The 25815-nt window shown below is 46.7% G+C and overlaps 1 protein-coding gene across 6 annotated transcripts in view; it reads left to right on the forward strand.

Annotated features, from left to right (window-relative positions):
- The window catches only part of EPS15 (epidermal growth factor receptor pathway substrate 15), a 258145-nt gene that overhangs the window by 114136 nt on the left and 118194 nt on the right, over window positions 1-25815 (forward strand). For 5 of the 6 annotated variants that reach the window (XM_063939551.1, XM_063939554.1, XM_063939555.1 and 2 more), the window contains 3 exons: window positions 1799-1858; window positions 9333-9418; window positions 22039-22111. In XM_063939551.1, the coding sequence (XP_063795621.1) occupies window positions 1799-1858; window positions 9333-9418; window positions 22039-22111 (219 nt within the window). The remainder of the gene's footprint in view (window positions 1-1798; window positions 1859-9332; window positions 9419-22038; window positions 22112-25815) is intronic. The other variant, XM_063939552.1, reaches the window with a different exon arrangement.

The following is a 25815-nucleotide window of genomic DNA, read 5'->3' on the forward strand; positions in this document are numbered from 1 at the left end:
CACTTAAATCTGTGGAGTTAAAATATCTCACATGGAAAGTGGTCATGCTGTTGGCCCTGGCCTGGGCCAGGCGCGTGTCAGAATTGGCGGCTTTATCCTGAAAAAGCCCTTATCTGATTTTCCATTCGGACAGGGCGGAATTGAGGACTCGTCCTCAGTTTCTCCCCAAGGTGGTTTCAGCGTCTCACCTGAACCAACCTATTGGTGGTGCCTGCGGCTACTAGGGACTTGGAGGCCTCCAAGTTGCTAGACGTTGTCAGTACCCTGAAAATATATGTTTCCAGGACGGCTGGAGTCAGGAAATCTGACTCGCTGTTTATCCTGTGTGCACCCAACAAGCCTGGTGCTCCTGCTTCTAAGCAGACTATTGCTCGTTGGATTTGTAGTACAATTCAGCTTGCACATTCTGTGGCAGGCCTGCCACAGCCAAAAATCTGTAAATGCCCACTCCACAAGGAAGGTGGGCTCATCTTGGGCGGCTGCCGAGGGGTCTCGGCTTTACAACTTTGCCGAACAGCTACTTGGTCAGGAGCAAATACGTTTGTAAAATTCTACAAAATTGATATCCTGGCTGAGGAGGACCTGGAGTTCTCTCATTTGGTGCTGCAGAGTCATCCGCACTCTCCCGCCCGTTTGGGAGCTTTGGTATAATCCCCATGGTCCTTACGGAGTCCCCAGCATCCACTTAGGACGTTAGAGAAAATAAGAATTTACTTACCGATAATTCTATTTCTCATAGTCCGTAGTGGATGCTGGGCGCCCATCCTAAGTGCGGATTGTCTGCAATACTTGTACATAGTTATTGTTACAAAAATCGGGTTATTATTGTTGTGAGCCATCTTTCAGAGGCTCCTCTGTTATCATGCTGTTAACTGGGTTCAGATCACAGGTTATACGGTGTGATTGGTGTGGCTGGTATGAGTCTTACCCGGGATTCAAAATCCTTCCTTATTGTGTACGCTCGTCCGGGCACAGTATCCTAACTGAGGCTTGGAGGAGGGTCATAGGGGGAGGAGCCAGTGCACACCAGATAGTCCTAAAGCTTTCTTTAGATGTGCCCAGTCTCCTGCGGAGCCGCTATTCCCCATGGTCCTTACGGAGTCCCCAGCATCCACTACGGACTATGAGAAATAGAATTATCGGTAAGTAAATTCTTATTATTTTTTGTAAGGGAAACAGATATACATTTTTAATACTGATGATTTATGGCCGACCGTGTGGCCAGCTGGGCGGCTGATCAGCCTCATGCTGCCATGATGATTGGCCTATTTTTATCTAAAGGCCTGGAGCTCCATCCGCTGCATTGTTCACCTGGCCCTGACATTATCAGAGTACATTACGGGTGCAATTGCAGACCAGGAAAGAGATGCATATACTGTATCCCTGGCACAGCTGTGTCTTTGTGGGTAGTGAAGGGCAGGTGCAGTTCCGGACACTAGCAAACTAGTGATTGGCTGTTTTGAGAACACTCCCCTAACACTCCTTCCATCACTCCGCCATAGAATATGTATTTCAGAGCGTTTAAGAATTTTTCTTTTCTGTTGATTTTAGTGCGTGTGAGACGGTTGTTTGTTACTGGGGCCATAGATGAGTTTTAGCAGTTAATTGGTATCTTATAGTAAATGTTTTTTGTTGCACATAAAATAAATGGTTTATTATACAGGTGCAAATGGGACGTAAGTGTCTGGGATTTGTACATAACAACAGTCACCGTTATTAACTCCCTTGTGTGTTTATGATGTTCTTTAAGTCACCAAAAAAGTCATTTTCTTTTTGTTTTTACTGCACATTGCAATAGTGGCCTGGTGCTTTCCCGCTGTGGAACATACCATTCTCCTGTGGTTCAGGTCCAGTTTGTGTAAGTGAATTAGGGGTTTTGCTGTTAATAACAAACTGACTGCACTGGTTTGTATACCTATTTTATGACTTAACAGAATGTGTAACACTTAGGGGCAGATTCAGTTAAGCGCAAATTTGCGAGGTGCGGCTGCGCACATATCAGGTGACTACAGGAGGAAAACCTCTGTTGGCACAAGCAAAAAATAAAAAGTGCGGTTTCCCTGCCCAGATAAGCCAGGTAGTATTGGCACTTCAGAACTTCGCAGCTATTTGACACTGCCCCTTACATGGAATGTCCTGACCCCCCCTCTGCTACTATATAACAAAGTAATATATATTAACCACCTGTAACAAGTCCCTGATTGATCATTAAAGTGAACCTTTCCTTTTACATAAATTACTTTTAAAATGAGCTATGGTACTTTTTTCTGTTAGCGTTCACTGTAGGGTGAATGCGGGGCATTGTTCTGATCAGACGAGAGGGCACTTCTGCGAGCCGCCTGAAAATGGGGTGTGACCGGTTGGGGAGTGGGCGTGGTCTCATGACACACATCCTGTTCAGCACTCTAGGGGGTGTGCCCAGAACTTAGTGTTGCTGGGCTGCCCATACACTCAATTCACCTAGCGGTGAGGGTTCAGCCGCAACCAGGGTCAGACTGGCCCACAGGGGTACCAGGGAAACCACCGGTAGGCCCCACTGCCTGAGTGCCCACTCCTTCCTCTAGGGATCAGGTTCCAGACTGTGCACATGTATTATACATGGTAGATAAGTTGCATTACAATGCACAAGATAATTGTGTATTTCAAGCCTCTTTGGAGGCTGGCCACACCCTCTTTGTAGGCTGACCACACCCCTAAGTATGGGCCCCTATCACTGCATTCCCCCGGTGGGCCCTTCATACCCCAGTCCGACACTGACCGCAACTTTTACCCCGTGGGACACTGCAGCCTGTGCATGGGGACAGCACCTGGTAGGCTGTTTCAGCGGGGTGCCTCCATAAGGGCAGGGTGCTTTTTAGCATTGTATAATTGGGCATTTCGCGGCTCCCTGCTTAAACTAGCAGAAACACAATGTGAAACTCGTCAAATTCTATCAAGCCGTACATTATTAGCTTGTCGACGTATGCAGTGCAGAGATTATTTTACAACTGCGCATGCATATAAGTCGCACTGGGAACGTTCCGCAATGGTCTTGCTAAGGTGATTGCAATGAGGATTTTTTCGCAATGTGATTGATAATCGGGGCATTTGTAGGTGGTAACGGGGGAGTGGTGACTCAAATGTAGGCATGCCGCAACCAATACAAGGGAGTGTCACAGCTTGCAACTGCTCCGGCGGCTTCCTTCTGAAGAACATGCTGCGCGACCGTAGGTTACTTAGAAAGTTGATTATAAACTGATATGCATCCAATGTCTTCATACACAGGGGTTATTCAGAGTTGTTAGCAAACCAAAAAAGTTAGCAATTGGGCAAAACCATGTTGCACCGCAGGTGGGGCAGATGAGACATGTGCAGAGAGAGTTAGATTTGGGTTCAAACTGAAATCTAAATTGCAGTGTACAAATTAAGCCGCCAGTATTTACCATGCACAGAAACAATATAACCCACCCAAATCTAACTCTCTCTGCCCCCCCCCCCCCCCCCTCCCTACCTGCAGTGCAACATGGTTTAACCTAATTGCTAACTTTTTTGGTTTGTTAACAACTCTGAATAACCCCCAGAAGCCGCAGATGTCAGATCTTCGTACAGATCCCAGCGGCTGTGGCATATTTTCACACAGCCGCTGCTTACTAAATCGCAGCTGCAAGGGCATTTGTGTTTATCTCTGAATCAGGTCCGTAGTCCGGATCAGTACTAAATGCCGCCGGCCGGAATTCCGGCGGTCGAAATCCCGACGCCGGAATCCCGACCACACAATCCCGACAGGGGTGGCGAGCGGAACGCAGCCCCTTGCGGGCTCGCTTCGCTCGTCACGCTGCGGGCACGGTGCCTTGCTACGCTCGGCACACTATTATATTCTCCCTCTATGGGTGTCGTGGACACCCACGGAGGGAGAATATGTCGGGATTGTGGCGGTCGGGATTCCGGCGTCTGTATTTCGACCGACGGGATTCCGGCCGGCTGCATCTTGACCGCATCCCCCGTAGTCACCTAATATGGTAGCATGCCGTCAGTGATTTCTGGATGCTGGTGGAAGGTACACTTTAAGTATCATTGCTGGTCTTAAGCCCCAGATGGGAATATATTCTGCATTACTGATAAAGATATGCAGAATGCCTGCGTGATGTCACCTGATATCTCTCACTGTCTTTCCATTGGCTGCTGAATGCTGACCAGCTACTATGCACATGTTGGTAAAATGGATGCATGTAGCAGGTTTTTACTTTTAATAGTTTTCATGAATTTTTATTAAGAACAAAGCGGTGGTTGACAAGATGCCATCAGGTTTGTATTAATTAGAGGACATCTGTTAAAAGGAAGCTAAAGAGTATAAGATGGGAGCGGTGAGTGAAAGGGTCTCGTCTGGACAGTTTAGCCAATACACTGTAAGACAGGAACATCCACCTTTCTCTTCATGGTCATCGCCCACTATATTATCCTATCCTGAGTTGAGCTTTTTTAATGTAATGCACCATGTTTTATTTCTGCCTCCAAGTATATAGCCTGCTAACGCTGCATGACTCCTCCTTGCTAAAGCCGCATGACCCCTAATTGCAGCACAGTCACCGACACAGTCCAGTGTTGTAGGTGGGTCAGCTACAAGGATGGGCACCACCAAGAGCTACGACAAAATGGCTGCTGGCACCTATGATAAAGAAATGGTCAATGTTCTGATACTTATTTTCTCTAGAATTAATGTGCCTGTTTCAAAACCATATATTGTTGGGGTCTTACAGGTGTGCAACAGTGCTACACCATCAGCCTGGATCAAAATGCTCATACACCAAAGACATAATCTGGGTAACCCTTATTTGTCTGATACCACTTGCAGCTATAGCTCGTACCTGTAGATGACTGTATTGCAGATCTTAGCCATTGTGCCTGCAATGCACTGCACTGCACCTGGTATGCATTTGGTAGGAAGAACCCGAGTTACTAACCTAATGGCAGGGAATAGGTGTATTGTTTTCTCACTGCACTAACTCTCCTGGTTTGCTGTCTTTGCTCCTCTCTAGCTTGCTGGACTGTTTATTTCCATCTGCCTCAGTCTGCTTTCAGCCTCGCTCTATTGCTCCTAACCCGCGTCTCTCCTCTCCTGACTGCGCAAGGTTAGACAATTTACTACTACTTCTACTACTTCTTCTGTGTTACTTAATCCCCAGAAATCTTACTTCACAGTGTCCCTGTCACCTGAACACAGCAGAGGCAGAGCTTTCTGTGGGCTGAACCAATGTTAAGTGCAGCTTATCCACTCACTGGGAGCTAATGACATCACTGAGGCATACAGTACCTCATACCTCATTTGATGTCAGTGGTTTCAAGCAAATGAATAGGCAGCAGCCTGAGGTAATGATGGCCTGCGCACATAGGAATGATAGATCAGCCAGTGTACTAGATGCCTTCACTGTGTATTGGTAACAGGGACCTGGCCTTTATTTTGCATGGAACTTGAATCATGTTCCGACTGAATGTGGCATGCCGCAGACCCCGTACTGCGCTATTCTTCTGTTCCTGATGGTGATTCGTTCTGCAAATTCAGCTATTGCGATGTGACAAATGTGTGGTGGCTGTATGCTACACAGCATTTATAGTAAACCCATGTGGTTTGCAGGGCTACACTTTATAAAAGATATTCTTGAATGCACAAGACGCCCCAGCCTTATATAGTTAGTGTAAGCCGTACCCACCTGCTCTAAAGTGGTAGGCCAGCAGATATACGCTTTACACACCGATTTGTTAGGTCATTGGTTCCCAAACTGTGTGCCTTGACACCCTGGGGTGCCTCGGGACGCAAGCGGGGGTGCCTTGGATTGGTGGTCTTGGGGCAATTCAAATTATTTATGGTCCATGCAGTAGACAAAACAAGTGCCTGTGGCTTCCTATCATAAAATAGGTGGACAAACAGAAGGGAATCCTGTCCCTCTCCACATAGCTGACACTTATGGTGTGTACACACGGTGAGATATTTTCTTACAATTTTGACTATATAGTCAAAATCGTAAGAAAAGTTAGTGCAGATCGCAAGGTGATAGTCACCTTGCGATCCCGATTCGATTCCGATGCGCGGTCCCGTGCGGTCGGCATCGCAAGACTAGATTGACTGTGCAGGCAAGTCAATTTTGACTATCTCTATAGTCAAAATTGACACTTAGCCAAAATCGCACATAGTCAGTATCGCAAGCACACTCATTATGTGCTTGCGATGCCGACCTAGCCCCTGTTGCATAGTGAGAATATTTCTTTACAAATTTTCCAATAAGAAACTTTTCGCCTAGGGATGCCCTGAAAACAATTCTGATACTGTAGGGCGCCGTGATTCAAAAAAGTTTGGGAACCACTGGTGTAGGTACAAAGTTATAACAAGAGTCTAGGCCCCAAACCTGAAATATTTATGTATTGAGTCATTTCTCTTTTGGGGTTTTACTTAGAGGACCTTCAAACCCAAAAATTTTAATTTTCAGATAATGAACTATGAAAGTGATACTGTTCTGTTATTTATTTTTATATCCCGATGTTACCGTCTTAATGTTAGATGGTATGTTTTATTGCTGGTATTAGATTTATGTGATGGATGATTGGAGTTGTAGTTTATGGTCACATATAACTGCACACCGTGCTGCGATATCTCTACATAGTACATACTGTCCTCCCTCCTAAGGGGTGAAACTAGATATCCCTGCTGTCTGGATCATGGTGTTCAGCATACCGTCCACGACACCCCTGGAGTGAGAATAAATAGCATGGCACGGGTAGCACGCCACTGTGCCCGCAAGGGGCTCTTTTGCACTCGCCCCGTTGTCGGCATTCCGGCGGTTGAGATCGCGACAGGCGGGCAAGTGTAGTAGACCCCTCCTAAGCTCACAGTACAGAACACAAAAATATATAATTATAATAGTATAATGTTATTTATATAGTCCCAATAGGACTCAAAAGCACCAGAAATTCCCCTTCATCCAAGTGTATAAAACATTTCTGGGGTCACAATAATGCGGACTACATTTGCTTCCATTCCATATTCTGTGCCAAATGCTGCCATGCTAAATAATTAGTGGCGGAGCAGGCACTGATCATTCAGCGGTTCCTGCCTGTCCAGTAATTACACACCTCCTCTCAGATGCCGATATGTAGTTCCAGCCGGCTGTGACTTTGTATATCGCCAGAAGCTGTCACCAGTAAAGTAGTACAGCATGTAGCGCAAGGCTAGAGAAACCCCAAGATCCAGGTAGCCAATGGCAAATTATGAGCGTTATACAGAGATGAATGCAATTCGCTGCATACGCAGCCAGATCTGCATTCATCTCTGCCCAGCACAGGGCAAGGTGTGTGCTGCCACCTCCCGATGCATCCACAATCCAATTGCGAACACATCGGATCTAAGGTTGACCCATGGCTGCCAGGCGGTCAGCGCACATTTTTTTTCGGTGCGGATGCGTGTGACGTCATGCAGATGCCCCGAAAATTGTCTCGGCCCGCCCCTGTTTTCCCAACGCCGTCCCCGCAATGCGAAACTTCACCCACGCAATGGCCTTGCCTGTCACTCACATTGTGGCCGCATCCATCAGGCATGTGAACGTAATGGGTATAGCCACGCAGCTGCTGTGCGCCTGCTGAACGTGCCACCAGCAAACTGCGCTGCAGGCCGCTATTGCGGCCGGGTCTGAATGACCCTCTATATGTGGCATTTAAATTCCGTCAGTAATTGCTATTGAAGCTGTAGGATGGGCTGTTTCCTTGGCTCTTAGATTTTAGTACATGGGCGGCCCTCTAGCTGCTGTGAAACTACATATCCCAGCATGCCCTGTCACAGTTTTGCTATTAAGGCATGCTAAAACTGAGGCAGGGCATGCTGGGATGTGTAGTTCCACAGCAGCTCGAGGGCCACAGGTTGAAGACCCATGTTTTAGTGGCTCCTAAATCATACAATGTTTTTATTCAGCTGGAGACAGAAGAGTGTCTGCAGATTACATAAAGGACACTCTAAAAAAAAGTGGGTACCTGGAGGTAACCCATTGAGACAATAAGAGAACATATAAACCCCCTGCAGATATGGGTCTTGCTGGAATCAAGTACATGATCTCAGTGCTATGAGCCAGCTATGCTGGTCACTGTGAAACCGAACAGGGGCCGGATAACTAAGTTAACCCTAACCCCACCCCCTTCCCCGCCCCTCCCAATGGCTGCCCAAACTTAACCCCCGCCCCCCCCTTCCTCCCTCCCCACAGCCTAAACTTAGTCTCCCCCCGCGGCTTACTTCTCCTGCGGCTCTGCAACAGTCGTTCGGGATTCCGGCCCCGGGATTATGATTTTATTTGGGATGACGGTACCTGCATTCCGAGCAGTGTCTGGATTCAGGCGTCAGTATTGACTAATACAATTGATCCGTAGGTGGTACTGATTATCCTTGAGGGATACCTGGGAAACACGTCCCTGTTACAGTTCCATGAGGAAAGAATCTGCAAAATGTTTATTATGTTAAATATATTTGTGATCGTAACAAGAGATTTTTAATTGATTATACATTTATAGAAGAAGTGATATTGTTCTCCTGCTTATTGGGGGTCATTCCGAGTTGATCGCTCGCTAGCAGTTTTTAGCAGCCGTGCAAACGCATTGTCGCCGCCCACGGGGGAGTGTATTTTCGCTTTGCAGGAGTGAGAACGCCTGTGCACCAGAGCGCCTGCAAACACATTTTGTGCAAAACAAGACCAGCCCTGTAGTTACTTATCCTGTGCGATGATTGCTGCGACGAGTGACACGGTAATGACGTCAGATACCCACCCAGAAAACGCCCGGCCACACCTGCGTTTTTCCAAACACTTTCAGAAAACGGTCAGTTGACACCCAGAAACACCCTCTTTCTGTCAATCTCCTTGCGATCGGCTGTGCGATTGGAATCGTCGCTAGAACCAGTGCAAAACCACAAAGGACTTTGTACCCGTACGACGCGCATGCGCATTGCGGTGCATACGCATGCGCAGATTAGCCATTTTTTTCACTGATCGCTACGCAGCGATCAACTCGGAATGACCCCCATTGTCCATTCAGACAGAAAGTTCTACTGTAGATTCATACCAGAGCTAATGTGTCTTATTGGGGTCAGGGGCAATTCTAAACCAATAACCTACGTATGCTACTAATTATATACAGATTGGTTGCAGTCTTACAAATGACGTGTTCTGAATAGCATGACATTGCTGAAATGCAGAATTTTCCAATCCTGTGTTTTATACTAACAGGCATGCTGAAAATGTAATTTCTATAAATGTATGCTCCTGCGCTAAGAATGTAGATTAATCATAAGATCTGTAGATGATGCTGTAATTCCCTTACAGATCCCATCTGCTCCCAGCCCTGTCGCTGATTTCTCTGCCATTAAGGAGCTGGACACATTAAGTAATGAAATTGTAGATTTACAGAGGTAAGTGTGACCATCGAGATGATACATAATGATTGTGTGTATTTACTTGCATACATGTTCTGTGAAATCTCCTGCAGTAGACTATTAGTACATAGCATATAAAGTGATGCAGTAACTGCTGTTTCTGCATAATTGTTTGAAAAATAATCTTGATAAATAAACCCCCGTGTCAACTGGGCTCTAATATTTGTTTCATCTAAGTTCCTGTGAGCGGGAGGCAGTCAATTTACCGGCTGTTGGGATCCCGGCTGTCAGGATACCGACGTCTGAAAACCGACACCCGGTGAAATACTGGTGGGCGGAATCCCCACTTGGGTGCTTGTCCACGCCACCACCTGAGGGGGAATATAACCCTGTGGCGAGCAGTATTTTGCAAATATTGCTGCCTGGTGCCAATCTGAGGGTGAGTGATAGAGGTTCCAGGTGTAGCCTGCCTCGGTTCCCAAGCTCTATACTGATAGTTTGGCCTTTGCTTTATGGTTGGCCGCTTGGACTTTAAATGCCTCCCCCTTATATTTTGCCATTTCAAACCGTACATTTACTTTTGCATATTAGGTTTAATCTTTTTCTCTCATTTGCACAATTTATGACCGTTCTATGTTCACTGAAGTGGTGATCTTTCAGTTAAGTGTGTAATACATGTTGTATACACACACACACACACACACACACACACACACACACACACACACACACACACACACACACACACACACACACACACACACACACACACACACACACACACACACACACGTACGATGTTTTGGATTGAACTGGTCCTTTTATATATGGATAGATAATATATATTATAGCGCCACAGAACCTGTGTAATTCATTTGTGTCCCGGTCTTGTCTCACATGTTCATCAGTGCACTGTTAGCTGAAAGCTTCATATGTACCAATCAGTACGTCAGTGTCTATGGATGATGACAGAGGGCGCCTGAGTCTTTGCACATTTAGAGGCACGACGTACACAAGGAAAGAACTTTACAGCGGTATTAACAGAAGGTCACATATGTCAGACTACCGATAGTCACCGCTGCTTCTGCCTCACGTAGTATCTCGTAGTATATCAGAGCAGCCCTCTGCTGTACTATGGAAGCCAGTATGTTAGACATTTTGTTAATTATGGTAGCGTGCACTTTGGCAATGACGGTGTTAAGGCATTGGTTTGTCCTTTGTGGCTGCTGGAGTCTTTCGGCTGCCTGGTTACAGCGTCTCTTAGGGATTTCCCGTTATCTCTCTCTAACAAATACATTAAGAGTTCTGTAGAAAGAGCATCTTTCCAGGTTAGTAAATAATCAGCCTCTCTGAGTCCTGCTCATTCCGGTTTACTCATTGCAGTTTCACCACACACCTCAGTACTACACATGACCCCACCACTTGCCAAAACTCCCCTGCTGTAAATTCCGATGCCGTCAGTTCTGGCATTACATACTTCCAAAGTCATCACAGAGCTCAACGCTGATTCCTATCCCACTACCATTACGAGGCATGCTTATGAGACCATTGCCACCTTGCATCCAATATCTCGGCATGCCATGTGATCAGAACGTATTGCCAGTTACTCATTTGCCTAACGGCTCTAGAGTGACCGTAATCTGTTCAACTGTCAGCAACACGTGATTGTGTGGGTGACAGTGCCTGTGGTTGCCCGTTTACTAGGCAACAGCTGACATCCAGTGTACTGTCGGTGGGGCAACCTAAACTGTCCCCACCCGTTTCTCAGTGTTCCGAGAGACATGTCTGCGGTGTAACTGGTGAGAGGCCCAGTGGCGCAATTTGTCTGCATTAAAAGTTGAAAGTGGTTTTTATGGAATACATAAGTTTTACTGATGGCCGGGATCCCGACTGCCATGATTCCGACAGCGAGATCCCGGCCACCAGTATAACCTGCGCTCGCCACAGGTTATATTCTCCCTCTATGACTGTCTTGGACACCCATAGAGGGAGAAAAGCCTGTGGTGCCGGAATTCTGGTGGCAACATTTCACCGTCTGTCAGGATTGTGGTGTCGGCATTGTGACCGGCTGGATCCCGATAGGCGGTCGTGATCGCCTCCCGTTTTTATTGTATTGTACTTTGAAGGGGAATCTACTGTTTTGTCTTCTATACCAATGTACTTTGTTGCATAGTCTCCTGGAACCTTCCACATAGGTATATACGTTGACAATCGGAGAATGTTCTTAGGGTGTGCTACATTTCCTTTGCACTGTAAGCTACTGTACATTTATGATTTATCTTATAACAGAATAGAAGGGCAGTTCGGAATGTGTGTTGTGTGTGCCTTGTGTCAGGTATAACAATCACTTGCTATTTCAGTCTTGGGTCTCCTGGGTGTGTAGTGACTGAACGCTGTGGGTCTGCACTAAGAGCTCTGCACTACACACCCGCAGGCTACGGTGGCCAGCCAGATTTTGAGACCGTAAACAGATCGCCTCTAGAACTCCGGCACTCATTAACTGTTGTGATTTATTCAGCAACAGTTTCACTGCTGTGCCCTACTCTGGGACCAAGTCTCTCAAGGATTATGAGCCTTCGAAGAAGCAGGAAAAGGAATCATCGCTCAGTGTATTGTGCCCTACATGCAGGTTACAGCTTGCAGTCACTGAATCTATTCTTTTATGTGTTATTTGGTCCTGTCTCCAGTCACGGTAGAGTTTCAATAATGGTCAATTAAAATGCTGCGGGCTGTACGCGACTGTTTGACGTCTCCGTGCCGCCGCTCTGCGGATAATCTGGGGTGAGTGTGCAAAAGTTGTATCTGGGAGTGGAGCTTCTCATTGGACCCTTTGCTGTTTAAAGGGCTTGGTGGATACTCGAGTGTGATAACAGTGGCTTAGCATTAAAATAATTAGACTGGCACATGAGTTGGTTTTGCTTTTCATTTTTTCATGGCTGTCCCTTTAAGTAGTTACATCTGTTGTGTAGGGTTTGTTGACAGAAGAGCACTGTGTCATGCATCTTGTGATCTGCAGTGACGATCAGTGTAGAGTATTGGTGTTGTAGAATTACTTGAATGTTTGAGGCTTTGTAGAGTTTGTTGTTTGCGTTGGTGTTTATTTTTTTTTATATCTAAGCTGATTCCCTGGTAATGATCTGATTGGCAGACTCCAGTGATTGGGGATTTCTTGGGCGATTGGCAAAAGACAGCATATTAAAAATCCCAGACTTGATTTAGATTTTTGGTCAGAAAGGGTGAATCAAGGATTTCCTACATGTTGGAATTTGCATGCGGATTTGCCCGATACAGGCCTAGATGTGTACTATTCCAAGCACCTTGCTGTGATGATTAGACGGTTTTTATTTTATCCTTGTGGAGGCTCAGTGCAGCATTGTCAGTCTGCTGTTACCCCTTTCACATCTCAAATCCGGGTCGGACCAGGGTTATTCCCGGGTTATTGCAGGGTTGGTGCCTTTTTTACTCAACCCGGATCGCCCATGTTGAAACAATGTGATGTCATTTTATAAGGACTTTATTGGCTCACAATGATGAGGTTACTGTACAGTAAAGAAAAGGAGGGGGCTCTGTGTGCAGGCCTCAGTCAGCTGACATGGAAACAGCCAATCAGCACTATTTTCTCACACCCTGATTTAATATGCCGGGTCTATAGCTTTTACATGCACAATAACCCAGGTCCAACTGGGAATAACCCTTCTTTTAACCCAGTTGAAATACCGGGTCGGTCGACCTGGGTTATTTGCTTTCACACCACACCTTGGGGGAGATTCAAATGTTTGAAAAGTTGGTTGGGTGTCTGTTTTTTTCCTGTCTATTAGATAGGAAAAAACAGACACCCAACTGACTTTTCAAACATTTGAATCTCCCCCCTTGACCTGGGTCGACTTGGCAATAACCCGGGTTATTTTGGCGATGTGAAATACCTCTTTCACATCTCCAATGCCGGATCCCACCCGGGAATTGGAAACGGGTCCTTACCAGGTGGGATCCGGCATTGGAAACTTTCCTACCCCTTTAGCTGGCTTCCAGACCCGGCAATATGCTATGTCGGTTTCCATAGCGGCAGGGGGCGGAGCCGGTGGTGGCGCTGGGAGATGAGCTCATCTCCGCGCCGCCTCTCCCTATCTAGTAAACGGGTCCCGGGTTGCATCAACCCGGGAATCCATTTATGCAGCCACTGACCTGGTATTCAACCCGGGAATAACACTGCTTATAACTAGTGATGTGCACCGGAAATTTTTCGGGTTTTGGATTTGGTTCCGAGGCAGTGTTTTGGATTCGGACGCGTTTTGGCAAAACCTCCCTGAAATTTTTTGGTCGGATTCGGGTGTTTTTTTTTTTTTTACAAAAAACCCTCAAAAACAGCTTAAATCATAGAATTTGGGGGTCATTTTGATCCCATAGTATTATTAACATCAATAACCATAATTTCCACTCATTTTCAGTCTATTCTGAACACCTCACACCTCACAATATTATTTTTAGTCCTAAACTTTGCACCGAGGTCGCTGGATGACTAAGCTAAGCAACCCAAGTGGCCGACACAAACACCTGGCCCATCTAGGAGTGGCACTGCAGTGTCAGACAGGATGGCACTTCAAAAAAATAGTCCCCAAACAGCACATGATGCAAAGAAAAAAAGAGGCGCAATGAGGTAGCTGTGTGACTAAGCTAAGCGACCCAAGTGGCCGACACAAACACCTGGCTCATCTAGGAGTGGCACTGCAGTGTCAGACAGGATGTCAGATTTAAAAAATAGTCCCCAAACAGCACATGATGCAAAGAAAAAAAGAGGTGCACCAAGGTCGCTGGATGGCTAAGCTAAGCGACACAAGTGGCCGACACAAACACCTGGCCCATCTAGGAGTGGCACTGCAGTGTCAGGCAGGATGGCACTTCAAAAAAATAGTCCCCAAACAGCACATGATGCAAAGAAAAATGAAAGAAAAAAGAGGTGCAAGATGGAATTGTCCTTGGGCCCTCCCACCCACCCTTATGTTGTATAAACAGGACATGCACACTTTAACGAACCCATCATTTCAGCGACAGGGTCTGCCACACGACTGTGACTGAAATGACTGGTTGGTTTGGGCCCCCACCAAAAAAGAAGCAATCAATCTCTCCTTGCACAAACTGGCTCTACAGAGGCAAGATGTCCACCTCCTCCTCATCGTCCGATTCCTCACCCCTTTCACTGTGTACATCCCCCTCCTCACAGATTATTAATTCGTCCCCACTGGAATCCACCATCTCAGGTCCCTGTGTACTTTCTGGAGGCAATTGCTGGTGAATGTCTCCACCGAGGAATTGATTATAATTAATTTTGATGAACATCATCTCCACATTTTCTGGAAGTAACCTCGTACGCCGATTGCTGACAAGGTGAGCGGCTGCACTAAACACTCTTTCGGAGTACACACTGGAGGGGGGGCAACTTAGGTAAAATAAAGCCAGTTTGTGCAAGGGCCTCCAAATTGCCTCTTTTTCCTGCCAGTATACGTACGGACTGTCTGACGTGCCTACTTGGATGCGGTCACTCATATAATCCTCCACCATTCTTTCAATGGTGAGAGAATCATATGCAGTGACAGTAGACGACATGTCAGTAATCGTTGGCAGGTCCTTCAGTCCGGACCAGATGTCCGCACTCGCTCCAGACTGCCCTGCATCACCGCTAGCAGGTGGGCTCGGAATTCTTAGCCTTTTCCTCGCAGCCCCAGTTGCTGGAGAATGTGAAGGAGGAGCTGTTGACGGGTCACGTTCCGCTTGAGTTTACAATTTTCTCACCAGCAGGTCTTTGAACCTCTGCAGACTTGTGTCTGCCGGAAAGAGAGATACAACGTAGGTTTTAAATCTAGGATCGAGCACGGTGGCCAAAATGTAGTGCTCTGATTTCAACAGATTGACCACCCGTGAATCCTGGTTAAGCTAATTAAGGGCTCCATCCACAAGTCCCACATGCCTAGCGTAATCGCTCTGTTTTAGCTCCTCCTTCAATGTCTCCAGCTTCTTCTGCAAAAGCCTGATGAGGGGAATGACCTGACTCAGGCTGGCAGTGTCTGAACTGACTTCACGTGTGGCAAGTTCAAAGGGTTGCAGAACCTTGCACAACGTTGAAATCATTCTCCACTGCGCTTGAGTCAGGTGCATTCCCCCTCTTTTGCCTATATCGTAGGCAAATGTATAGGGTTGAATGGCCTTTTGCTGATCCTCCATCCTCTGAAGCATATAGAGGGTTGAATTCCACCTCGTTACCACCTCTTGCTTCAGATGATGGCAGGACAGGTTCAGGACTGTTTGCTGGTGCTCCAGTCTTCTGTACGCGGTGGCTGAATGCCGAAAGTGGCACGCAATTCTTCGGGCCACCGACAGCATCTCTTGCACGGCCCTGTCGTTTTTTAAATAATTCTGCACCACCAAATTCAGTGTATGTGCAAAACCTGGGACGTGCTGGAATTTGCCCAGATGTAATGCACGCACAATATTGGTGGCGTTGTCCGATGTCACAAATCCCCAGTAGAGTCCAATTGGGGTAAGCCATTCTGCGATGATGTTCCTCAGTTTCCCTAAGAGGTTGTCAGCTGTGTGCCTCTTATGGAAAGCGGTGATACAAAGCGTAGCTTGCCTAGGAACGAGTTGGCGTTTGCGAGATGCTGCTACTGGTGCCGCCGCTGCTGTTCTTGCAGCGGGAGGCAATACATCTACCCAGTGGGCTGTCACAGTTATGTAGTCCTGAGTCTGCCCTGCTCCACTTGTCCACATGTCCGTGGTTAAGTGGACATTGGGTACAACTGCATTTTTTTAGGACACTGGTGACTCTTTTTCTGACGTCTGTGTACATTTTCGGTATCGCCTGCCTAGAGAAATGGAACCTAGATGGTATTTGGTACCGGGGACATAGTACCTCAATCAAGTCTCTAGTTCCCTGTGAATTAACGGTGGATACCGGAAACACGTTTCTCACCACCCAGGCTGCCAAGGCCTGAGTTATCCGCTTTGCAGCAGGATGACTGCTGTGATATTTCATCTTCCTCGCAAAGGACTGTTGGACAGTCAATTGCTTACTGGAAGTAGTACAAGTGGTCTTCCGACTTCCCCTCTGGGATGACGATCGGCTCCCAGCAGCAACAACAGCAGCGCCAGCAGCAGTAGGCGTTACACTCAAGGATGCATCGGAGGAATCCCAGGCAGGAGAGGACTCGTCAGACTTGCCAGTGATATGGCCTGCAGGACTATTGGCTTTCCTGTCTAAGGAGGAAATTGACACTGAGGGAGTTGGTGGTGTGGTTTGCAGGAGCTTGGTTACAAGAGGAAGGGATTTAGTGGTCAGTGGACTGCTTCCGCTGTCATCCAAAGTTTTTGAACTTGTCACTGACTTCTGATGAATGCGGTCCAGGTGACGTATAAGGGAGGATGTTCCTAGGTGGTTAACGTCCTTACCCCTACTTATTACAGCTTGACAAAGGCAACACACGGCTTGACACCAGTTGTCAGCATTTCTGTTGAAATAATTCCACACCGAAGAGGTGATTTTTTTTGTATTTTGACCAGGCATGTCAATGGCCATATACGTCCCACGGACAACAGGTGTCTCCCCGGGTGCCTGACTTTAACAAACCACCTCACCATCAGAATCCTCCTTGTCAATTTCCTCCCCAGCGCCAGCAACACACATATCCTCATCCTGGTGTACTTCAACAGTGACATCTTCAATTTGACTATCAGGAACTGGACTGCGGGTGCTCCTTCCAGCACTTGCACGTGGCGTGCAAATGGTGGAAGGCGCAACCTCTTCCCGTCCAGTGTTGGGAAGGTCAGGCATCGCAACCGACACAATTGGACTCTCCTTGGGGATTTATGATTTAGAAGAACGCACAGTTCTTTGCTGTGCTTTTGCCATCTTAACTATTTTAAGTTTTCTAGCAGGAGGATGAGTGCTTCCATCCTCAGGTGAAGCTGAGCCACTAGCCTTGAACATAGGCCAGGGCTTCAGCCGTTCCTTGCCACTCCGTGTCGTAAATGGCACATTGGCAAGTTTACGCTTCTCCTCAGGCGATTTAGATTTAGATTTTTGGGTCATTTTACTGAGCTTTATTTTTTTGGATTTTACATGCTCTTTACTATGACATTGGGCATCGGCCTTGGCAGACGACGTTGATGGCATTTCATCGTCTCGGCCATGACTAGTGGCAGCAGCTTCAGCACGAGGTGGAAGTGGATCTTGATCTTTCCCTATTTTACCCTCCACATTTTTGTTCTCCATTTTTTAATGTGTGGAATTATATGCCAGTAATATATCAATAGCAATGGCCTACTACTATATATACTGCGCACAACTGAAATGCACCACAGGTATGGATGGATAGTATACTTGACGACACAGAGGTAGGTAGAGCAGTGGCCTACTGTACCGTACTGCTATATAGTATATACTGGTGGTCAGCAAACTGTGCAAAACTGAAATGCACCACAGGTATGGATGGATAGTATACTTGACGACACAGAGGTTTGTAGAGCAGTGGACTACTGTACCGTACTGCTATATATCTAGTTATACTGGTGGTCAGCAAAATTCTGCACTGTCCTCCTACTATATACTACAATGAAGCACAGATATGGAGCGTTTTTCAGGCAGAGAACGTATAATACTGGTGGTCACTGGTCAGCAAAACTCTGCACTGTCCTCCTACTATATAATACTGCTGGTCCCCAGTCCCCACAATAAAGCAATTAGCACACTGAGTACAGATATTTGCAGCACACTGAGCACAGTCAGATATGGAGCGTTTTTCAGGCAGAGAACGTAGATATTTGCACTTGCAGCACACTGAGCACAGATATTTGCAGCACACTGAGCACAGATATTTGCAGCCCAATTTGCAGCCCACTGAACATAGACACTGAGAGGGCGCCAGCCACGTCCTCTCACGATCATCTCCAATGCACGAGTGAAAAATGGCGGCGACGCGCGGCTCCTTATATAGAATCCGAATCTCGCGAGAATCCGACCGCGGGATGATGACGTTCGGGCGCGCTCGGGTTAACCGAGCAAGGCGGGAGGATCCGAGTTGCTCGGACCCGTGAAAAAAAAGGTGTAGTTCGGGCGGGTTCGGATCCCGAGGATCCGAACCCTCTCTCACTACTTATAACCCAGGTTGAATTACCGGGTTATAAGCTGCACTGCATCTGGACGGGTGGTCTTCAGTATGCAGACTGTTGGGATCCCGGCGCACAGTATACCAGCGCCGGAATCCGGCTAGCCGGCATACCGACAGATATTCTCCCTCGTGGGGGTCCACGACCCCCCGGAGGGAGAATAAATAGCATGGCGCGCTTAGCGCGCCACCGCGCCCGCAAGGGGCTTATTTGCGCTCGCCACACTGTCGGTATGCTGGTGGTCGGGCTCCCTGCGCTGGTATTCTGGTCGCCGGGAGCCCGGCTGCCGGCATACCATACTACACCCATCTGGACAAACTAGTACATAGAAGACATTTGTACTGGACAAAAAGGAACATACTCCTATAGGAAAGCCAAGTAAAAGTTGTCTGCATCCATAAAGTGATTATGGAAATAGCCACACCTGTCAGAACTGGAAGTAGGAGCGTAAAGGCCCGTACACACTGGTCAATATATCGGCTGTTCTCTTGAACGTCCGATATATCGCGGGACCGTCGGCCAGTGTGTACGGCCGATACGTCTGTGAACTCCGTCGTTCACAGAGTTATCACGTCGGCCGCGCAGCACAGCCGACGGCCAATATATCTACCGATATATTGTCGCGTCGCTGTGTGTGTACGGGGCGGTCGGCCGACCGCCCGTACACATGCTGCGACGGCCGGCTGTGATTGACAGCTGAACTGGGCGGGCTTGCGTACACGCCCGCCCAGTTCATGACGTCAGTCCCCGACGGATCGAACAGTGTGTATGCAGAGCACACTGCCCGATCCGTCCATAGATATATCTGCAGATCAATTGATCTGCAGATATATCTATTAGTGTGTACTATTAAGTCTATTAAGGCTTATGCAAATTGCTGTTTAAGAGATCTGTACCCTTTAATGCTTGGGACCAGGCGTCTTCCGGATAAGGCATTTTTCTGTCATTTGGACCACCGTGCCTTAATGCAAACTAATTTACATTAAGAAATGACATATATTACATATAGCAGGGCTCCTCACAGCAACTATAGGAGAAAATACTGTGTCTATGATTTTTCAGCTAAACAAGAGAAATGATTTACTGTTTGTGGCTTGATAACAGATTTTTGTGTTGAAGATCCTTACGCCTGTAATTATTATTTGTGTGTGTGTTTACAGCTATGCACTATTTTGTGACATGACATTAGCATCCTCCTGAGGTGTCGGGTACCGCCTGCATGCAGGACTAGGCTGCAGCATCACGCCTGCAGTTTGGAATCAGTGTTTTATGTGTCCGTAAAAATGGGTTAGATATCTGATGTTAATGTATCAGTAAAGTTTATGGCAGCTGCCCTATGCTGGCACACTAGCTGTAGTCACAGCGTCTAATGCTCACGGATGTTACATGTCACGCTTTCATGTAGCAGAGAAATAAGCTGATTCATTTCTGCCCTATTGAAGTGAATGGAAAACTGCAAAGAGCTATTGAACTATAAAAACTTCCCTGATGGAGAAAAAAAAAATGAAATAAACTCACGAAAGGCTTCAAAAATGTCTGTGATCTTCTAGAAGCAGAAGAAATATGCTGCTGTTACAGGGCAGACGTGACGCCAGTCTCGGTGGTTTGTTTTGAGCCATTTACCATGTAATTCGGGAGATTCTGCGCTCCCGGTTCAGCCCCTAGCTCTCTGTGCTCGCCATGGGCCTGATTCAGCCAGGAGCCAATCAGAAAAGGAACACATAGATGAGACATTTGCCTTTGTCCATTCTTCCACATTTCAGTGTAAAAAAGCTGCCCAGTGTATGTGTTGCCAAGTGTAAAAGCCATCAGTATTTTCCCTGCACGCAAAAAAATAATTGACTTTGTACCTTGTGTAATGGAGGGGCTACTTTTTTGTCTTACTGAAATAAGCCCCAAGGGTGTGTGTATAGGGGAGCAGGGGATACCACCACCCTCATGTTTCAGCACCTAGCCTCCTGTACTTACCGTGGGGTATATTTACTGGGGTGGGAGTTTTTTTAGAACTGGTGATGTTGCCATAGCAGCCAATCAGATTCCACTAATTATCTTTTAGAAGCAGCTAGATAAATGTTAAGTAGAATATGATTGGTTGCTATGAGCAACATCACCAGTTCTAAAAAAAAAAAACCTCTCACCTTAGTAAATTTACCTTTGTGTGTCTATAGGGGAGCAGGGGATTCCTCCCTCATATATTTCAGCCTCCTGTACTCACCATCTATATAGGGCAGCAGAGGACACCACACTCCTGCCTCAGCATGGCTAGTAGAAGCGTTGCCCTTATAAATATCAGGTAGAAACTTGAGCCGTAGTGACGGGTTTGGCAACCCAACACTTGAATAAACCCCCATGTGTCTACATGGGAGCAGGATAAATGTGCACTCACGTCACAGGACCTAGCTGCCTCTACTCACCATGTCTGTCTATAACAGGGATGGCCAATAGCCCTCCAGCTGTTGTTGAACTACACCTCCCAGCATGCCCTGCCACAGTTTTAGCATGCTCTAATTTCAAAATGTGGCAGGGCTTGCTGGGATGCGTAGTCCCCTGCAGCTGGAAAGCTGCTTTATTGCGCACCACTAGTCTATAGGGTAGCAGGAGAACCTGCATCCTGATATTGGGTGGTCTGTATGACTGTTACCCCGCACCTTTAGATAGCAGGCGACCTGCCTGACCGTTCTGCACAGTGATTTATGAATGCAGCAGTGTAATGGAGCGCATGTGTCAGGATAAAATGAGTCTTATCTCATTGTTTTTAGAAATATTTCAACTTTATTCTGAATAATTTATAACCACAATGTAAGTTCACCTGTCCTCTAACAGAGATGTGACTGTATGTTTCACTGCACGGCACCCTCCATATCTACACATAAAATATTCATCTCTGGATGGAAACGTAAAGTGATTTGACGAGGCATTTCATTTTTCTGATAGACACAAGGGAATTTGGGCATTGGGTAAATGAAGCAGCTGTAGTGTGAAATAACTTGGATGAGTCTGAGATGTCTGTATGCTACATAATGCATTTCTGAAGATCTACAGCATTGCTGCAGTGTATATAAAAGCCAGGATCATCCTCTGGGAATTGTGCAGTTTATGGTGCTGTGTGTCTCTGATTATATGCATCGCTTACAGCCAGGATTGTTTGCCTCTCGTCGGTGCAGAGTCACAGCTTGCTGTCCATCGCTTCCCTCCCACCTACTTCCTCAGCATTTTGCATGAGCAGATTTCTCCTTAGCAACAGTGAGCTCATCGCAGACTATTTCATTGATTTCTCGCTCTTCTCCTTTTCCCATTGCCCCTGACCGTTCTCCCACAATGAGGCGTTGGTTTTAGTGCTCCCCAGGCCTATATCTCTCCAGGCTTTATCCTACGACTTGCTCAGCAGGAAGTCTCCGTATAATGTACTTGAAATGGGACTCTGGATTAGGGGGCTGGATAAGCATGCCGGCTGTAACCGAGGTCTTCAGATATTCCTGTATGGTTTGCTGGTCTTCTAGGGAGAAGACGAATGTGGAGCAGGAGCTGAAAGAGAAAGAGGATACTGTGAAAAAGAGGACAACTGAGGTTCAGGTAAGAGACTGTCTCCTTGATTGTTGGCATCACTGCCCAGAGCATTATAGGTACCTGTCTGCCAGCAGTAACATAGGGAGACTATAGGAATGTAAGGGAAGGTTTATTTACAAATTCCTATGATTAAATTTCTATGGCAAAAGGAAGTAACCTTTGGCTCACCAGATGCCCCGGAACTGCAAGTCCCAGCACGCCCTATTTCCTCAACAGTTCATGAGCCTGTGTTGTGTTATTATATTCATTGGAATTCTGTAATTTATCTGGCTGTGTTTTCCTTATATCTTAAAATTCTGCCATTGTAGCCCTGATGTTTCTCAGCCCTACAACCTTCTCCCATAACTACTCTGGATACCCACCTCCACGGGCTTCATCATATACTGCCAGGAAGGGCTCACAGAAACATAGAATGTGTTGGCAGATAAGAACTATTTGGCCCATCTAGTCTGCCCTATTAGGGTGTGGTTGTAAAGGTTAGAGTTGGATTAGGGTTTGGGTTAGGGGTTTGGTTATGGTATTAGTGCTAGGGTATTAGGGTTAGTGTAGGCTATGTTGTATAAGGAACTGGCAGCACTACAATGTGTCATAACATTGAACTAGAGCACTACTAGGGTTCATAAAATTAACTAGGGCACTACTATGGGACATAACATGAATTAGGACACTACTATGGGGCAAAACATTAATGAAGGTTCTACTATGATTCAGAAAATGAACTAGGGCACTACCATGGGGCATAAAATTGACACCTGCTGCAAAGAGAAGCATTTGGACAGGGTTCCATTCAAACTGTTGCTATGGGCCCCACAACGTTCTGCCTATATCGGCGCCTAATACTCTAACCCCTAACCCTAATACTCTAACAGGTAGACCTAAATCATAGAAACATAGAATTTGACTACTTCCATTGGCTGGTAATGCTCCTCAGATTGTGATCATGTGACGGTGCCCACCATCAGGCTACAATGCAGAGAGCCCCCAAGTGCGTCATTATTATAGGCCAGTGTATTTCTATTGGCATACATGTATGTTCTGTACCCTTCTGCTAGATGAACAGGTTTGCAGTTCCGTAGATTCTGTATATCTCATATCAGTCATAGGTTTGAACCTCCTGAATGTGTAACATGTTTTATTTTTTGTGCTGAATCTGTAAATTACACACCATGGGGCAGATGTATTAATCCTGGAGAAGGCATAAGGAAGTGATAAACCAGTGATAAGTGCAAGGTGTTAAATGCACCAGCCAATCGTCTCCTAATGGTTAATTTACATATTGGGGCTGATTGGCTGGTGCGTTTATCACTGGTTTATCACTTCCTTATGCCTTCTCCAGGTTAATACATCTGCCCCTTGTGCCATCAGCTACATTCCTTAACCTTCATCTGACCTATACTGTACCTCAAAAGTAATACACAGCTTCTACCACCAAGTAAACCTGCTCATTAATATTTCTCCTCAGAACACTATTGTCCCATTTAGAAACCACTTTTGCACTGAATTCTTCCAATCTCCTGGTATTGTTACATTTACAGGAACGGGTCCTTGGCTCTTCATGTTGTTGATTCTGCTTGTGATCATTTTCCTCCGTAATTACATGGCGTTATATAATACTTTGGTGCATTAGAAAATAATCATCATTAGTAATTGATATGTTTGCCATGCTCGTGGCATAATATATTATATAATATAATATAATGAGCTGATCTTCCCAACTGCATGAATACACACAGTTGTCCATGTTGCGTTTTGCAAGCATAGAGGCTGTAGTGCTGGTAGTGCCTCTCCTGCTTCACACCGGCTGCATTGGCCGTGTCTGCGATGCTCTGTGTCGGAATGTGCATAGATGAGAAACTGACATTGATGCAGTCATCCTGCGTTTTCATAGGATAGTTGTTTCTTGCACCGCTCTGTACAGCAGCTGCTTTTCAGTCCTGATAGGCCGGACGGCTGGTTTTATTCCTGGCATGAGAAGTTGCTGTCTTCCTGGTAACTGGGGAAGGCTCATGTTCTGTGCTAAAGGCTGGCCCTGCTTGTAGCAAATGTGACTGTTTAGTTCCCCGTTAAGACAATCTTCCCCAACTTACTGTATACCTCTTTACTTCTCAGGCAAGCAGTACCAATGGTACCTGTAACCACCCAAGCTGTCTTTAAGATTTCTGCTAGTTGTCATGGCTGAGCAACAACACCTGTGTATCCGGCCAATACCATACCAAACCTGACACCAGGGACATCAGATGGGCTCTTTGAATCTCTGTTGGCAATGTCAGTTTGAATTCCCTGATATTAGATGAATGATTTGCTAGGGCTGGATGCCCAAAGCTCCAGCGTAGAGAGGTATTGGTATTGCTTATATGCTGACGTCACCCCCATTAATAGGACTAGCTGGTTGCCATCTGACATCAGGGAATACAAATTACCAGGACAGATTGAGGTCCCAGGCGACAATATCCGGTCTGTGATAAGGCAGCACTCTTTCTTATATATATGCGTTCCTGGTTGATAGTGTGTTATAGTCACCGACTGCTATGAAAGTAATTTCCTTATTTCTCTGACGTCCTAGTGGATGCTGGGTACTCCGTAAGGACCATGGGAATAGATGGGCTCCGCAGGAGACTGGGCACCTTAAAAGAAAGATTAGGTACGATCTGGTGTGCACTGGCTCCTCCCTCTATGCCCCTCCTCCAGACCTCAGTTAGAATCTGTGCCCGGCTCGAGCTGGTTGCACACTAGGGGCTCTCCTGAGCTTCTAGTAAAGAAAGTATTTGTTAGGTTTTTTTATTTTCAGTGAGATCTGCTGGCAACAGACTCACTGCTACGAGGGACTTAGGGGAGAGAAGCGAACCTACCTGCTTGCAGCTAGCTTGGGCTTCTAGGCTACTGGACACCATTAGCTCCAGAGGGATCGAACACAGGCCCAGCCTCGGTCGTCCGGTCCCGGAGCCGCGCCGCCGTCCCCCTGGCAGAGCCAGAAGCAAGAAGAACATCCTGGAAATCGTCGGCTGAAGACTCCGGTCTTCATTAAGGTAGCGCACAGCACTGCAGCTGTGCGCCATTGCTCCCTATGCACCACATACTCCGGTCACTGATGGGTGCAGGGCGCTGGGGGGGGGGGGGGGGGGGCGCCCTGGGCTGCAATTAGAGTACCTTACATTGGCAAACAGCACATAATATAGTCTAAAAAACTATATATGTGCAAAAATCCCCTGCCATAATATAAATATAAGAGCGGGAGAAGTCCGCCGAGAAGGGGGCGGGGCTATCTCCCTCAGCACACTGGCGCCATTTCCTCTTCACAGCTCCGCTGGAAGACAGCTCCCCAGGCTCTCCCCTGCAGTTTCCAGGCTCAAAGGGTAAAAAAGAGAGGAGGGGCACTAAATTTAGGCGCAAACTGTATATGTAAAGCAGCTATAGGGAAAAATCACTTTGTGTTAGTGTAAATCCCTGATTATATAGCGCTGTGGTGTGTGCTGGCATACTCTCTCTCTCTGTCTCCCCAAAGGACTTTGTGGGGTCCTGTCCTCAGTCAGAGCATTCCCTGTGTGTGTGCGGTGTGTCGGTACGGCTGTGTCGACATGTTTGATGAGGCTTATGTGGAGGCGGAGCAGGTGCCGATAAGTGTGATGTCACCCCCTGCGGGGTCGACACCTGAGTGGATGGATATGTGGAAGGTATTAACCGACAGTGTCAACTCCTTACATAAAAGGTTC

The sequence above is a fragment of the Pseudophryne corroboree genome, chromosome 9, assembly GCF_028390025.1.
Source record: "Pseudophryne corroboree isolate aPseCor3 chromosome 9, aPseCor3.hap2, whole genome shotgun sequence".
NCBI classification, from domain to species: domain Eukaryota; kingdom Metazoa; phylum Chordata; class Amphibia; order Anura; family Myobatrachidae; genus Pseudophryne; species Pseudophryne corroboree.